The 16379-nt window shown below is 44.2% G+C and overlaps 1 protein-coding gene across 1 annotated transcript; it reads right to left on the reverse strand.

Moving 5' to 3' along the window:
* Nucleotides 1–7155: 7155 nt before the first annotated feature.
* Nucleotides 7156–15161, reverse strand: LOC131472910 (uncharacterized). The gene is made up of 3 exons (XM_058650401.1): nucleotides 14905–15161; nucleotides 12464–12778; nucleotides 7156–12112 (listed from the first exon to the last, which is right to left on the reverse strand). Exons 2-3 carry the CDS (start codon nucleotides 12767–12769, stop codon nucleotides 8699–8701), a joined length of 3720 nt encoding a protein of 1239 aa, XP_058506384.1. The 5' UTR covers nucleotides 12770–12778; nucleotides 14905–15161; the 3' UTR covers nucleotides 7156–8698.
* Between the last annotated feature and the right edge of the window lie 1218 nt (nucleotides 15162–16379).

Consider the following 16379-nt stretch of genomic DNA (forward strand, 5'->3'; position numbering starts at 1 on the left):
TCCAAACTTAAGTCCGCTGAGGAACTTGGATCTGGATCTTTGAAGCGGAGTGGTTTATCCCACAGATGTGCTGCTACAGTCACAGAGGGATTGGCGAGGGGTCACAGCATGACACTGGTCCACAATTCCCTGATAAAGTGTGGAAGACATTTGCTCTTCCCTTCATCACTCTTAAAGGAGGATTCCTCCCTAAAACTCATCAAGTACAGGACGTTCCACTCACAACCAAATAAAGGCATCCAGTGATGCAGCTACACCAATTAAATATGGTCCTGTGTGTTCTGTCTACACACAGCAGCTCACATCAGTCCATGACAGGAGCAGGCATGAGAAAATGCACATGGATAGAATGAAGAGGCTTTCAAAAGCGTTTAGTATGAGCACTTGCCTCCAGCACTGACTGTGTGCGTGTGAATGAACATTTGCTGGATGCCTTCAAGCTCCAGTCAGACTTTGCTGTGCATGAACTAAGTAAAAGGAGCCTTAATGACTATTAGGTCATAAAGTGTCTGTGATGTTGTGTGTAAAACGCTGCTCAGTGTTTGGTTTGGCTGCAGGAGACTCTGCCTCACAGTGAATCACTGCCTCCATTTTCCACATACGGAGACGCCATATTCCCTTTGACTTTCTTCCGCTATTTTGTGCAGCAGTTGCGGCTTCTCTGACCTGTATTGTCATGGCCGAGCGCCGGGCTCCATTTTGTCGATATTTTGTTGCAGAGCGTTATTGCACTACCTCGCCACTAGATGGCGGCATTGTCCTGCGTTGTTTCCTTCCTGCGAACACAGGAGCCATGATCTTGTACTCGCGCCAGCAGCTCAGTGAGCAACTTTGTTTAATCTCACACTTACTTTATACTGGTATATTTAATGGGGATGCACTGAGGCAAATATGAATCACTGACGGATATGAAAGAACACATCAAAGGTACAGTATATATCCTTCCAGACTTTCCTCCCCATCATCCTTTCTTTAAACCACCTCTCATCATCCTTTCTTTGATACATTGACCTCCCTTTATCTGTTTTCCATCAATTCAATTAAGAGCAAATTCTCAGCCTCGGACTATGAACCGAGCATCTGCTGAGTGAGATGTATTGACTGAGTGCAGTGATGTGAGGCAAAGTAAAGAAAACACATTATTGATTTGGCAGAAAGTTTCAGATCTCAGCTACGGTGGCCTCTCTTTTGTGTGCCACCTTCTTTCATCTTATGTGACCCCTGTGATTCTCCTCAGCTCTTACACTCCGACTGATCCGTTCATTCATCCTGTCTCCTGTGATCAGCTGTTGGACTCTCTGATGGCTATGAAACTGAGATGTAGACAAACAAACAGCCTTCCTCTTCCAAGGCACTGTGACACCACAGAGCTAATTACTCCAATAATAATGCACGTTTGGTCTGTGTGTGCTTACTGCTTGGTCTGCCTGAACTGAATGTTTGCCTTCATGCTTAACTGTCTGTCTGACCATCTGCCAGTCTGCCTGCTTCTCTTCTGCTCATCCTCGTCTGCCTCATTTCACTGTCTAGTCTGAGTAATCACATGGGAGTTGTGCCCCAGCCATGCACAAACCCCAGTGTTCGCCCCTCATCTCTCTGATGGGTTATGATATGTTGACTAAAATAGCCCATTTTCTCCTTTTAAACATGCGCATATCCTATTCTGTCCTCCCACGCATTTTCATCCCCGTCCCCTCCCTGCACTCATCCATTCACGTCTACCATCCACATCATCCTGGTCAAGGTCTCGCACTCAGGCGGGGTGAACGAGTGTGTGTGTGTGTCTGAGGGAGCGTTGTGCGTGTTTGCACACACCCACACCTTCCGTGTTTGTTGGTGTGTGTAGTACAAAGAGGGGGAGGGAGACAATGTTCTGTGTAAAGGATGAGGATGACCTTTTATGGGGGAGGGGGGAGGGGGGGGAGATTTAATTGATGTCCTGGCGTCACCAGAGATACTAGTGTGTGAATGTGGATGTGTAGTTGTTGTGGAAAGCATGTCACACTTTTACACAACCTCATTCACATGCATACACAACAACATGCGCGCACACACACGTTGCAAACAGGTGCTCATTCACATTGTGTGTGTGAGAGCTTGAGTGCAAATGTCATCCCTCCAGACTGGACCTCATTGATGCTTGAGATGAACAGATGTTTAGTGGTAAGGTTGTATGGCATGCTACTCAGAGAGGATGTTGCTGTCTGGATGTCTAAAACTGTTTGTGTTTGGCTGTCTTGTGTGTCTGCCAGGCCCACTGCACTCTATGGGGCTGAGATGGGGCGAGTGAATGGGAAGTGGCAGGGTGAGAAGGGGATGAAGAGAAAGTACCAGGAGGTGGTGGTGGGGGGAGCAAAGAGAGGAGAGGACGTGTGCGAGGTGGGGGGGGGGGGTAGCTGGATGCACATCTATTCTCTTCACACACGCAGACAACATGGAAATGAGTGGGCGTCTGTGACGTCAATCAGTGTAGACACACACACACACACAGACACACACACACACATACGCAGAGTGAGACGCTCCCCTCCTCTTCCAATCCCATGCTAATACATGCTTCACTGCAAACAGCAGCAGAGCTACGGATCACAGGCATAAACATCAGCACACACAAACAGCCACACATACCACCACCACCACCTAATGCAATCATGAGCATATGCATTCAAACATGCCAATCTGGCATATAGTTGTAAAAATATCATAAGTAGTCACAAATAAAGTCCTGTATTAGAAATCATCATCGTGTCCCCACCATTGTGTTGTACATTATTCTTTAACTGATTTGTGTTTGTCCATCAGTGAATAATCCAGAATGTCAAAGAGAAAATGTAGAAAATAAACTGAAATCATTCCCCAAACAATATTCAAATCTCCCATAATTAGGGCCGAGCACGATAAGTGAAAGAGGCCGAAATGGCGTCCGTCATGAAGTGCGGGGAAATTCATGGTTTTCCTTCAGATTATTATTATCATTATTATTGTTATTATTATTGTTGTAACTTGGCTTTGTGGTCATTTTTGAGGATGTTAACATGCGTAAACATTTATTTGTGTGCACTTATTTCTCCCTGGCAGCCAGTCGTGAAGTCGCCAATGATCTGAGCTCCCCCTTTGAAGCCTTGAGATTCACGATTTAGCTGGTGCCATGTTGGTGTTTTGCTATCAGAGGTTCACAGACGTCACCTGCAACCAGGCTCCTATTGGACAATTACAATGGTGTCCACTCATATTTGCTGTGCTTTATCGTCTATTTCCCTCTTAATGGAAGCATCATTTACAAAATGTACATCATGTTCTACTGAATAACACCAGAAACCAGTGATTGAATCCAAGTTCTCAGGGTAGTGTTTACTGGTGATATACATCAAGTGGGAAGTAGGTTTTCTTTTTCTTTTATTTTTTTTTTGAGTCGGCCCCTGGTGGCTAGTCAGTGTCTTTTTACTTCCTGGTTCGCTTCACTGGGACCAGCTTCAGTATCCTCACTGCTGAGAATCCCATTATAAACTCAATACTGGATGGTCGTGGGTCCTTAATGAACACAATTAATTATATGAAAAAATCTAATTTAAGTGCTTGAAAAGTACTAATTGTCTTGAATTTGGTTCTGAAGGGTCTTAAATATTTTTTCTGTAAATATTTCATGACACTGCAAGTTACTGCTAGAATGATAATTTTAATATAAAGTTATGTGCTATGTCCTTAAACTAAGAGGGTTAGACTGTGTCTGAAAGCATCTGGGGATTATTTAAATCCTGGTTACACACTCCGGTACAGTAGGTGGCAGTATATGCACCTGTAAACATTAGTTAGCCACTCAACATTAAAGACAGAGGTCAAGAAGAAGAAGAAGAAGAAGGACTACTCAAGGTTGTACATTGGTGTAAGTTTGAGAGGTGGGAAAATGCAAATTTAATGACAGCTGAGCACAAAGTCCAACATACTGATAAAGAAATAGTAAAGAAAAGGTGCCAGAGTGTGCGTTTAATCTCGATATTTGTTTGAGGGGGGTAATTGTCTGCTAATGGTATTGCTCTTAAAACATTGCAAAATAAGTTATATTTAGGACAATGATAATGTTTTTGTGTTTTCGTGCGTTTTTGTGTGTACATAAAAGGGTTATATTTTGACTTGTATGTATTTTCCTTGTTACGTTTGGTCCTTTATTTAATTTAAAGTGCTCTTGAATTTAACTTGTGTAAACCTGTCGCAGTGTTGCCACCACCATGCTTTACTGCAGAGATTGTCTTGGTCACCTCTCTGATCAATGGTTTCCCTTTGTGATCACTTATTTTGGCCAAACTACTGACTACTAACTAGGAAAGTTTCATATGATTTATAGACACCGTCAGTGTTTTAAATGATTGAAGCAGCATTGCTCTTGACAACACAAATAGTTAAATACTCAGGCGTGTGAATTTCAGAGAGAATACATACTTTCTCTAATTAAGGGTGCTTCATTCAGTTCATTGTGTGTCGTGTGATGTTACAGTAAATATGAGATGCATGGACAGCTGTGTTGCCTGTGTCTTCTGTAAATATGCCTCTCTGTTGACCTGATTGATCACCTGTTATGGAAGGTTGTGCCTTTGTCCCATTGCAAACATCTACTATCAATTATGCTGCATGATTAACAAAGTAAGGTCTCAGTGACGTGCAGTTTTCCAAATGGATTTGGTACTTTAGAAACTCATCTCAAACGTCACGCTACATTAGTGCACTATTTAGAAATATGTAAGAGACTTAAATATGTGCAAATTGGCCCTGGGTTTATCACAAATGGGCCCAGGTTTGTAAGTGGAATAACAAAGTCATACGAACGGCAGGTTTCTCAAGGTTTTCTGATTCAGGCTCCATATGGGATGCATTTGGCAAGGTGGTCTTTAAGAACTCATTCATCCATGTCACAGAGTCGTGATGACATAGGCTTCTATCTAGAGAATTGAAGAACTATTTTTGAAACCCTCCTTGCTGCTTACCTAATGTTTTAAAGATGAATTAGAAGACAAAGTTAGAGTGTATCAATTTCACTGTGGAGGCAGCGTGTGTGTGCGTGTGTGTGTGTGTGTGTTTTCACTTGCCTTTGCCAATTGCTCTATTTCTTTGAGTAAAATGGTTTTCTTGGCAGTTTTTCATCAAGGTTTTTTATCCTCGTGTACCCTCCGTTGGAAGAGGACTGAGTCATAGCAGTCAAGAAAGCAGGTGGGTGGGATGAACACAGTGGGTGGGGGTGGGGGTTGTGGGGGTGAGCAGAAAGGTAGAGGACGTGGGTGGTACAGGATAAGGAGAGGGGAGGAGGAGATTGTTATGAATGAAAAATCCTGAATGGTGAATATACTACGCATACATTTTATTACCTGGAGTTCATCAGTCACAGAAACAGACTGATTCGTCTGTGTAGCATAAAAGCCTCACAAGTGATAACGTTTTGTATTCATTTCATGTCTGCCAGTATTTTGTCACTCCGGGTTTATTTCAATGGAGAATATGACACTTTAATCTGTCAGCTATGAACATAACTCTCGTATAACAGGGCTGGTAATAAGCAGAAAGTTACAGAAGATATCAAATGAATTGTCTGGCAGCCGCAATTATTTCAATCCACACTTGATCAACATGGTCTGTCCGTTAAGCTTTTTTCTAACCCCAACTCAATGCTTTTAGACAGTAGAGCCTGTGGGCGCCCACAAGCCATCCCTCACTCTGGGATATGAAAACATTTTCACATAAAATGCTGGATCAATAAACCTGTAAAAACCTGCAGAATGATGACAGTCAGTTCACAAATGTAGCATGAGACAGACAGAAAGACAGATGTGTGGGTGATGTCCTCTTTTTGTCTCAGTGGGTTTGTTTGTTTGTTGAGGCTGGGTGGGTGGGCAGACCATTAGGAAAATGAATGTGCATGCAGCTGTGTACATGTACAGTGTATCACTGCACATACGTGTGTGTGTGTGTGTGTGTGTGTGTGTGTGTCTGCTCTGACATCACTGCTGCCGTCACTGCAGCCACCTCACAGTGACTCCCTTGTGACTGAGGGCCTGACAACCTCCCACGCTCTCCCCATCAACTCCCCTGCTCCTTCTCTTCTCAGCTCGTTTCATCTATTACCCCACCAACACCACCTCCACCACCACTCTGTGTCCTCTCTGTCTTCCCCTCAGCTATATTTTTGCATCCATCCATCTCTGTGCGCTATATCTTTCTCTTTTTCATTTCACCCGCCTCTGTTCCTTATTGTTTTCATCTCTCTCCCCCTCATTTGGTGTGTGGGTCTTCCCTGTCTTCCGTCATGCTCTCTGCGCCCACAGTGCTGCCTGTCTCTGTCTCTATGGAAACCCCAAGTGGACAAGAGTGGCTCGGAGGTCTGTGAGACACTGATACAGACCCTATTAGATCACATGCTCTTTCTCTCCCAAAGACACATGCTTGCAACCTTTTGCACACGAGTGCAAGCCTCTACTGTGCGTAAATAATGGCCGTGTGACCATTCCACTACTTCACACGAGGCCCCCTCCTGCACAGAGACAACCCATCTCCCTGTGTGCCCATTACCTATCAGTGGTGTGAAAAAAGGAGGAGAGGAGGGAGGCAACAAGGGAGTAAGGAGGGAGCTCCATTGTTTCATTATACTGTTGGTCTCCTCAATTATTAGGTGGAGAGGGGAACCACCTGATACCACCTCTGCACATATATTCCCATCTGAAGTGAGCACACACACCTGCACACCTACAGACCTACACATACACACATTCTCTGGCCCCCCTCGTCTCCCATCTCCCCTCACCGTCTCACACCTCACGGACCATATTCTCCTCACATTTACACATTGTTGAGCCGCCTGTCTTGCGTAGACCGTGCGTCATCGGGGTCCAAACACATCTGAAGGACAGGTGATTTGCGATATGAGGCACACACTGACAGAATTGCTCAGCTTTGGGTCGCTCTCGGGGGCACCATCGTGATTTGGCAGTCACACTTAAGTGGATCATTGGAGAGGGTAATCATGGGGAGGATACGTAAGCTGTGCAGCGTGTCATTTTTGGGAAGCGGGAATGGGGAGTGGTGATGGTGGTGGTGGTGGGTGGATGAGACTGTGTTTAAGAAAAGTGGAAAAAAGTAAAGATTTGAAAGAATTTCAATTTCTCTCCCGTCTCAAGGTTTGTTGAGTTTCCCCTTTATTTTTTATTTTTTTTTACAAAATGTACACGAACAAACTACAACAAAGGACTACATTAAAGAAGACATCAAAACAGGCAGCAGTAACAGGGGTCAACAACTGAACACACACCCAACCCCAGGTCCCCCACCCCCCGTTAACACCCCCAGTGCAGTGAGATAAAGACATGCCAATCATGTCTCACATTTAGGCACTTGATTTCCCTACCGAACCATCTTTGGTCACAGTTGCTGTTGCACGGCTTTAAACTTAGAAGAACAGGCTTGATGAGGATTGAAGCTTGTTGATTCTGGCTGGGTGAATTAGAGAGAGCTGATTAATGCTGCGAGGAGTCGCACAAGTTGAAATGTAACTCCTTCAAAGTTCAGACAGTTCTGTGTCTGCCATATTTAGAGATGACCCAAAGATGGTTATAACCTGACCACCTCCATATAGTAAACTTTAGCATCAAATAAATCAACACTAGATGGTACAGTACTTCACATGATTACAGAAAAGACTTCACAAGGAAAGAAATCAAGCACTACATCTTAACACAGTTTACCTGATAACAACGCAGTGTATTTGCACACAATATACTGTATTCAATACGCTGTACAGTCAGCTGCAAAGGCATTGTTGTTGGCATTTTTCTGTAGGAACAAACCAGTTTGTTTACCACTGAGTATTATCTTGGAAAGTTTTGCAAAAATAGATGCATTTTTGTTATATTAAAAGCCTTTGCTTTGACTTTTGGGTGTGATCTATATATTTAGCTACTCATGCATTGTCTAAATTTGTGTGCATACAGTATTCTGTATGTCTGTGTATGTGTGTGTGTGTGTGTGTGTGTGTGTATTTGAGTGCATGTGTCCCGCATGCATGTGTCTCTTTTGATAAAAGTACTGTACACATCAGTAGACTTATCCCTCAAAATATCTTTTTTTTTTTTTTTTCAGAATACACCCCTTCAGTAAAGGAATAACACCGTTACATTAAACTGGTTAAGAAGCATAGTAGTCACACAGTATTTGGCAGTGAGAGAACAGTCCTAATTTATCCATGCACAATATCAACCACAGGCAAGGTCCACATTCTGAACAAACCCATTAAGAACGACACAGTAAGAACATGAAAAGGGTGTACAAGAATTCAAGAAGAACCTGGAAGTGTGTTTGCACATGTGTGTTTGTGTTTGTATCTGTGTGTGCATGTGTGTGAATGTCAACCGCACAGTTGGTTTCCTAGGGAGACCAAAGGGCTATGACTCATGCAGTGCATACAGCATTTTCTGGAATTCTAACAATATTGGAAGAATTATTATTTTCCCACAAAGCTCAGATAATTACATATAATCGTGTTAGAACCTTACATAGTACTGTGGGAGTTTACTGTAAAAACCCACTCAACCCCACCCCATAGGTCTATTATAGACCAAACAGTTTATCCCTGGATTATATTTCCATTCTTCAGCTCTTTTCTCAAGGCAAGCACCTTTCTGTTGCTCGATCATGTGGTGTGTGCATTTTAGTGTGTGTTTTAGACTAATCCAGTCTGTGTGTGCAGGTGTAAAGGATAAGGCTGGTAAAGCAGAGTTGATCCCCCTTGCGGTATGTAGTAGCTGCAGTAGCTTGGTTCTGCTAGGTAGGGGGCACTGTGCTCTGCAAGGTACGGGGCAGGTTGGTAGAAGCACGTCACATGGTCAGTGTTGGGGATAATGTTCTGCTCCCCGAGAACCTTCAGTGCCAGCACTGTGATCATGTTCAGAGTCTGACGCCTCTCGTGTCCCATCAGACACACTGTGCTGTCGTCTACCACACGGCGCAGCGTCATCAGGTACTGGTACTTGCTTCTTTCCTCACCAATGAAGTGATTCTTCAAGTAGGACAGGATTTTCCTCTGCTGCTCCTGCACATCAGGAAAATCAATGAAAAACCTTGAGCACATGTAGCGCTCAAGTGTCTTTATCTGAGTCTCACTGGCCGGTCGGTAGTCCCTGACCAACAGGTTGCTGTATTTTAATAAACCACCGCCTCGAATCTCCTCTGGGTTCCTGGTAGCGATTAATCGGTAGCGCAGGTGGTCCATGGCTGCCTCAAAGTCGCCATACATGCTCTCTGCCAGGACCTCAACATCAGGGACTGAGCCAGATGCCCAAGGAGCATTGCTCTGTTCAGGCATGTCTGTGGTTACCTCAGGGACCTCCTTGTTCGCAAACATAGAGCTGGACGTCTCATCAGCTTTTGGAGGAGCAGATTCCCCTGGGCATCCGGACGGAGAGTGAGGCAGCACATGCGAGTTGGAGTTTGGGATTGTGATTGGAAAAGAGACAGGTTCTGCAGCCTCAGGCAACGATGAGATATCATCTGGATCCGTTTTATCCTCTAACTGTAGTAAACTAACTTGTGGTTGAGGGGAGGATTCTTTAATCGGTTCCTCACTCTCTGTGTTCAATATCAAAGGCTCTGTATCTGAAGATACCTGAGGTACAAGATCCTCTGATTCCACTGGTGGAGTCAGGCAGAGGAGGGGAGGGCTAAGGCAGGGGGAAGGTGGGGTAAGACACAGAGGAGGAGGGCTAAGGCTAAGCATAGGGGGAGTGAGGTAAGGAGGTGAGCTGAGGCAGGATGAGGTAGGGCTGAAACTTAGGGGTGGAAAGCCAAAGTTGGTAGCTTGGCTGGCGGTGCTTGGTAAAGGAGATGAGAGGCAATGAGAGGGAGGGGTCAGGCATGGGGGAGGGCTGAGGCTGGGGGGTGAGGGAGTGAAGCAGGGAGGAGAGAGACAGAGCACTGGAGGAGTGAGACAGGAAAGAGGGGGGTTGACATCTTGGGAGGAAGGGGAGGGTGAACTGAGCGTGGTCTCCTGTGGGCTGCTGTTTGGCTGACTCAAGTCTGACTTTTTGGTCTGTTGCACTCTGATTTCATCTTCATCACTGAGCTCAACTTCTGAGGTATGTGCACATTCTTCGTTGGAGTACGTATCAGTGTGTGGAAATGATGTGTCCACTGAGTCAACAGGCTGGGGTTGTTTGGGTGTAGAGGCAGTTTCTGTAGGAGCGGACTGGACTTGTTCATCACAATCTATGTGTGTGGATTGTGTCTCTTTCAGCCCCTGGTTACCTGTCTCGCACAAACCCTCTGTAATTGGTTGAGAGGATGATGGCTCCTGAGATAAAGATATGGGATCCACTGCAGCATCAGGGTCTGGATCAAAAGCTGAGGTAAGGTCTAGATTTGAAGGTAGGTCACTGGAAACTTCAGGCTCAGGGTTTGTTTTAGTAGAGATACTGGTTGTTGTGGTAGTTATGGGGTCTAAACTGGGGGCTGCTGGCTCTGGGTTAAAGGCTATCTCAGGTTCAGGGCTGGGGCAGGGGGTTGTATCGAGATAAGTAGCTATGAATGGCTCATTTTCTGAGACCAAATTGGGGTAAAGACTGGGAGCATTTTTCCTACACATCCTTCGAGGGGGTTTGGGAGAGGTGTGCTTGAGCACTACCATGTGAGATAATCTATCTGAGGACTTACCGAGAGGAGAAGAGGAGGTCTTTTTGTCAGAAACAAGGCTGGATGGTGCAGGTACAATATCCTGAGTATCTGGGGGGCTGTTGTCTTCAAGTATGTTGGGTTGTTTTTCTGAGTTATCGGTGTGTGCTGTGCTATAAATCTCCAGTGTTTCCTTTGTGAGCTGTGTGTTGTGGAATGTAAGAGATTTGAATGAAAGGGAACAGGAACAATCAATACCTTGTGTGTTTTCTACATTTTTTGCTTCGGGTAGTAAAATCTCTCCTGTCATTTCATTTGGCTCTGACACATCTTTAGTATCTGCTTGAATCTGCTCTCCAGTTTCGGTCTCGACGTTTCTTTCATCTGTTACCTGTGTCTCTTCCTTATCATATGGAGATGTATTAGTGTTTGAAGCAGAAGCATCTTTCGGCTGATTTGTCTCAATGCCTTGCTGCTCCTCACTGAAACATTCTATTTCATCAGCGTGCTCTGTGGTGTGTGATTCCTCTGCCAGGTTTAAAGACTCTGCCTGGTTAATGTTTGACGTTTCTGGCAAGTTGGACTGTCCCATCTGCTCTGTGAGATCTTTCTCTTTGTCATCTTTCTGTTGATCAGAGGTTTTTTTGTGGTCAGACACTTCTCTCTGGACAGAGACTTCCTTGTGATCTGAATGTGCTGGTTGTTGGGCTTCATGGGGCTGGATTTGCTCTGACTGTTCTGCCTTTATTGAGATTGTGGGTTCATCTGAGAGCTCTGGCTCATGGCTAAGTTCATTCTGAGCTGCCGTTTCAGTTTTCTCAGAGGTTTGATTCTTTTCTGACCCAAGGCTCAGGGATGTCTGGTCAGGGAAGTCTGTTTCATTTATGTTTTCTCTCGGTTCTGGCACTTCTTTCATCTCTGCAGGGTTTTTCTCTTTGTCGTCTTCCTCCACTATGGAGTGTGTTGTCTGATCCAAATGTTCTGTTTTTTGTAAGAGCTCTGTCTGTGACTCCTTCTCATGCACCTCACCTCTCTGCTCTGTCTGGCTGACATGGGCACCCTCTGTGCTCGATGTGTCTCTACCAGTGGACGCCTCTGTTTGTGGAGCAGTGGCCTGTTTGAGCGGAGAATCTTTCTTCTGATTCTCTGCTGGTTGCTCCTTAATATCAACGTGTTTACTTTTGTGCTGTGACTCCTGCTGCATGTAGGACTCCAAGAGACGATCCAGAATGATCTGGAAGGAGTCAACGCTGAACTCAAACTGCCTCCTCAGTGTGCTCACAAATTTGAGCTCCAGATTTTTGCCACTGTTGTTTGAGAGGGAGATGAGGCTCCAGCGATCATGTTCATTAAAGACCTTCACCATTTTCTGGACGTAGGCCTCCTTCATCGTAGCACTGCTGATCCGCTCCTTGTTGACCCCGGCAGGTAGGCAGTCCAGCAAGCAGCCCAGCACTGACTCTTTAATTACCTGTGAGAAAGAAGAGGTCGACAACATGACGGCTACAACTAATGACTGCAATATAAATGTCATTTTGCATTTTGCAACAATGTTGTGATACTCGTGTGGTCTCGAGTATCACATATAGTTTAAACATAAAATCAAACTGATTTAATCTTATTGTTAAATGCTCTATAATTAAATTATAGTTGTAATAAGAATAATATCATTACCACAATATCCACTAAAATTAAAACCAAATGCTCCCAAGAGAGTAGTGCCTTGCTCATGGATAATACAGCAGAAGGAATCCACTGCTCTTACCTCTTATTACACTGACCTGTTTTTCTTTTTCATAAGTAAGCAATACACTAATTATACCTGGAACTCCTCCTGGCTGGGCAGCTCCACTCCAAAGATGATGTCTAAGTCTTTGTAGCTTGTTCCGTTGTCTCGGACAAGGACGTGACTGGCCGTGGAGCCGTTCAGACGGACATCTCTCACAGCAATTCCCTGCTTCTGCAGCCTGGCCCGCACAGCTATGATGATGTCTCGAGGACGCAGCTCCAACGTGGGAAAGTTCCCGCGCCCGTGGATTGGCACTACCTCCGACAGGACCTGATGGAGAACCTCCACCTGCTCAGCATTCAGGCTGTGGAACCGCTGGCTGGATTTGGTTTCAGACATGCTGTTGTCCTGTAGGCAGGCAACAAAGACTTTATTATTACAACACCTCCAACAAAATGTGCCACATGGTTAACTCTCACACAGACACAACACACACACACTTAGCACTCTCTCACGCTTCTTGCCTGTCTGTAAGTCACAGTTTGTCTGACAGCTTTTCCACAATGCTACTGTAACTGCTGCGCAGACAAGCTGGCACATGAATTAATTTTGCATAAATGTCCGTCTTGTGCTCAAGCAGTCAGGCACAAGATCTATATCAGGGTCAATAATAATAATAATACAACACATAATAATAATACTACAACAAATAACAATAGTAATAATAATAATAAGTAAATCCAGACTAAATCTTTGTTTTCACCAGAGGAGCAAGGGTTAAGCTGAATGAGTCATCACCGACAGACTGCATTAATCACACCAACGTCACTAATTAAAGACACACATCTGTTTTTGTGTCTGTGTGTGCAGCACATGATGTGTGCATACTACAAGCAATAAGCCCCACATACACACATTAATGTGAGTGCAAACAACCACTTATTTGACACTTTTAGTAAACTGCAGCACAAATCGAAACTAAATGAAATTTAATGTTAGTTAATTATTTCTGTTTGTGTAATTCTCCTGGCAGTTAGGCACACAGCCTCTGCATCCAGACTCCATCAATCAATCTCCACAAACTGGGCTCATTTTTAATAACCCAAACAACACTCTCCTAACTAAGTCAGTCAGAGGAGCCTCGGTAATGTGATTGTGTGTGTGTGTGTGCGGTTGAAGGCATATGTCAAAAGTGTTTTGGGAAGTGAGTGTTTGTGTTTCAGTGAGCAACTGTGGTTCATAGCAGCCCATTATGATCTATTGTTTGCTTTAATCAATAGTTGTCACTCAGTGCTACGGCTGAATGCTGTTGATTGCTATGATTTGTCGATACTAGCAGGGTAAACATTGGGATACTAATGAGCGGTAATGGGATGTTTTCTGGGAGCAGTGTGTCAGACATCAAAGGACTATAGCCATACAACAACCACAACCAGTCTATTATCAGGAGTGTTTGCAAAATGTTCAAAACCATCTCACACACCCTTAAGCAAACATCACTTTCCTCCAAAACATCTGTGAAACTGTAAAACTATAAAAGACAACCTGCTGCTCATTCAAAAGGAATCAAACCCTCTTATCAGGAGGAGAAAACAAGAATTTGGTTCTGGCAACACAAATCTCTTAAAACTCATGACATCTGTTTCTACTCCGCTTTCACAAGTTGTAGAAAAATAGCGATCAGACATGCAGAGGTGATAAATACATTTCCAGATGATGATGCCGTTCATATAAACAATGGAACAATGTGTTTAGGAGGCAGAAAGGCACTGCAGGACTGTTTTCCAGCTGGCCCCGCTTATCTACCCCTCCCCTTCAGTACGCTTCTGCAAACTTGCAGCCTGAGTGACTCATCCAGGCGTATCAGCTCAGCTCACACATAATCTATGGCCACTGACAACCCAACAAATCCGAGGGTCTCACAGACACGGGACTACATATAAAACAAATGTAAAGAATGATGCCCTGGGAATTGCCCTGGGGGTGTCTATATCTTGAGTTCTTTACATAAAATGGTGTAGAAAATGTCTGTGTAGAATTTGCATTTGTGTGTCCTACTTAATTTATTAAAATATCCTTATCTTGCTTCCATTCATTTCGAGGTAGACCATACATTGTTGTCATATAAGGTATCGACTCAACATTTGCTGTTGCCATACAAAATGTAAAAAACTCAATGACAAATGACCAAAATAAAATACACAAACAAATTAATCTTACCATTAAACTCTTGTACCAACAATACTTTCCTGAAAAGAGTGTTAGTTGTATGCCCACGAAATAACCACTATCTGCTATGTTATACACTCTGTCGCGTCCTACATTTTACTTGAGATGATCCACTTTCACTCCACCCCGCTGGGCTTAAATCTAATCACCTCATCGCTCACTTGTTCACACCTGAGAAACCAAGTGGCCGCAATTAACCGCAGTTAAGTACATGGCAGGATGTAGAGTTCGTTGTTGTAGTTCAGGAAATACGCAGCCGCACCAAAATCAATGACTGAACTTCGGAAAGAGTCGGAGGTACTTACCTGTTGCTGTGGCTTTTGAGGGAGCGACTTGCTCCTCGCTCGGCAGCGGAATTAAAACCTCGCGGATCCGCCGAGCCTCGGGTCTGCACAGCCTGTGTCTCTTGAAGGTGCTGGCTTTGTTTTGCTGCTGAAGTCTCGGTCCTCTTCGGTTCGTCTCGGTGGTGCTGATGCGGCGCTGTCCCTTCCCGAGGCTGGAGGAGTCTGTGCGCGAGTTCATTCGGGCGCTGTCCAGGAGGCGCGTGGTGCTGAAATGAGGACCGAAATGAGTCCTCGCGCTCTTGTTTTCTCCTCCGACCGCCCGGAGCGTAACGCAGTTTCCATAGCGACCTGCCGTCATTGAGTTGTGACTGCTGTGTGTGTCTCTCTCTGTGTGTGTGTGTGTGTGTGTGTGTGTGTGTGTGTGTGTGTGCGTGTGTGTGTACGTATTTAAGACATCTTAAGGACCTTCTTTGGCACAAACACTGAACTTGTCAAGACCAGTATAGTCTTGATAGAGACCAAAAACCTGGTCCTGATGAGGCAGATCCTCATTTCGGGCGGGTTAAGTTTAGGGGTTAGGGATTAACTGGTTATGGTAAATGTTATGGATAATGCTTTGTTTAGGCTGAATGAATGGAAGCCAATGTGTGTCCTAAAAAGTATATATGTGCACAAATGTGTGTGTGTGTGTGTGTATACTGTATGTGTGTGTGTACTTAACTTAAAAACTTAAAAACCACAGAAAACAAGGACATTTTGTGAAAGTCACATACTGTAAAAAGAGTTGTTTGTGGGTTAAGACTTGGTTTTAGGGTTAGGCTGTGAATAAGGTTTAGGTTAAGGGTTAGAAATGTGATAGTTAAGGTTAGGGTAAGGGGTTGGGAATGCTTTGAATGCCGTACAATAATGTGTAGTATGTGTGTGATGGGGTTTGTTGGTATTGTCCTTAACAGGTGCTCAGGGTCATTTGAGTATGTGTGACAGTTCCATGCTTGTCCATTAAAAAGTTTAAAATACGAGTTTAATTCAGAAGTGAGGGAGGTAACATTCAGGCTTTGCAATCCATGTGTTGTAAAGCCTTTAATTAAAGACAGATTGTAAAGAGTCTCTGGGTTATCATGACCCAAGTTTTTATGACGTAAGCAGGCTGAGAGGGCTGGACAGACTCTTCACTGCAGTGTGTCTCCTCCAGTTAGTGTGTTTTGTTATTTTTAAACTGACTCAAGTCCTCACATCACATTTGTTACTCTGGTTTGAGCTGTTGTAAAACAGCTGAATGAACATGATTTTAAAGGAACATAATGTGAAACACCACTCATTCATGTCTTTAGCCAGACATTATATCTACTGCTGATACAGTGAGTCATCCATGCTCCCTCCCCCTGACCCAGCAGTTAATCCCCACCAAACCCGGTGCCTTTGGCTGGAGGTGCATGTGGATAAAAGAAGCCTTTTCTTTCTGGACAGAAGATGATCCTTTTCCTCTCTTTATCCTT

This window comes from Solea solea, chromosome 14 (genome assembly GCF_958295425.1).
Source record: "Solea solea chromosome 14, fSolSol10.1, whole genome shotgun sequence".
NCBI classification, from domain to species: Eukaryota; Metazoa; Chordata; class Actinopteri; order Pleuronectiformes; family Soleidae; genus Solea; species Solea solea.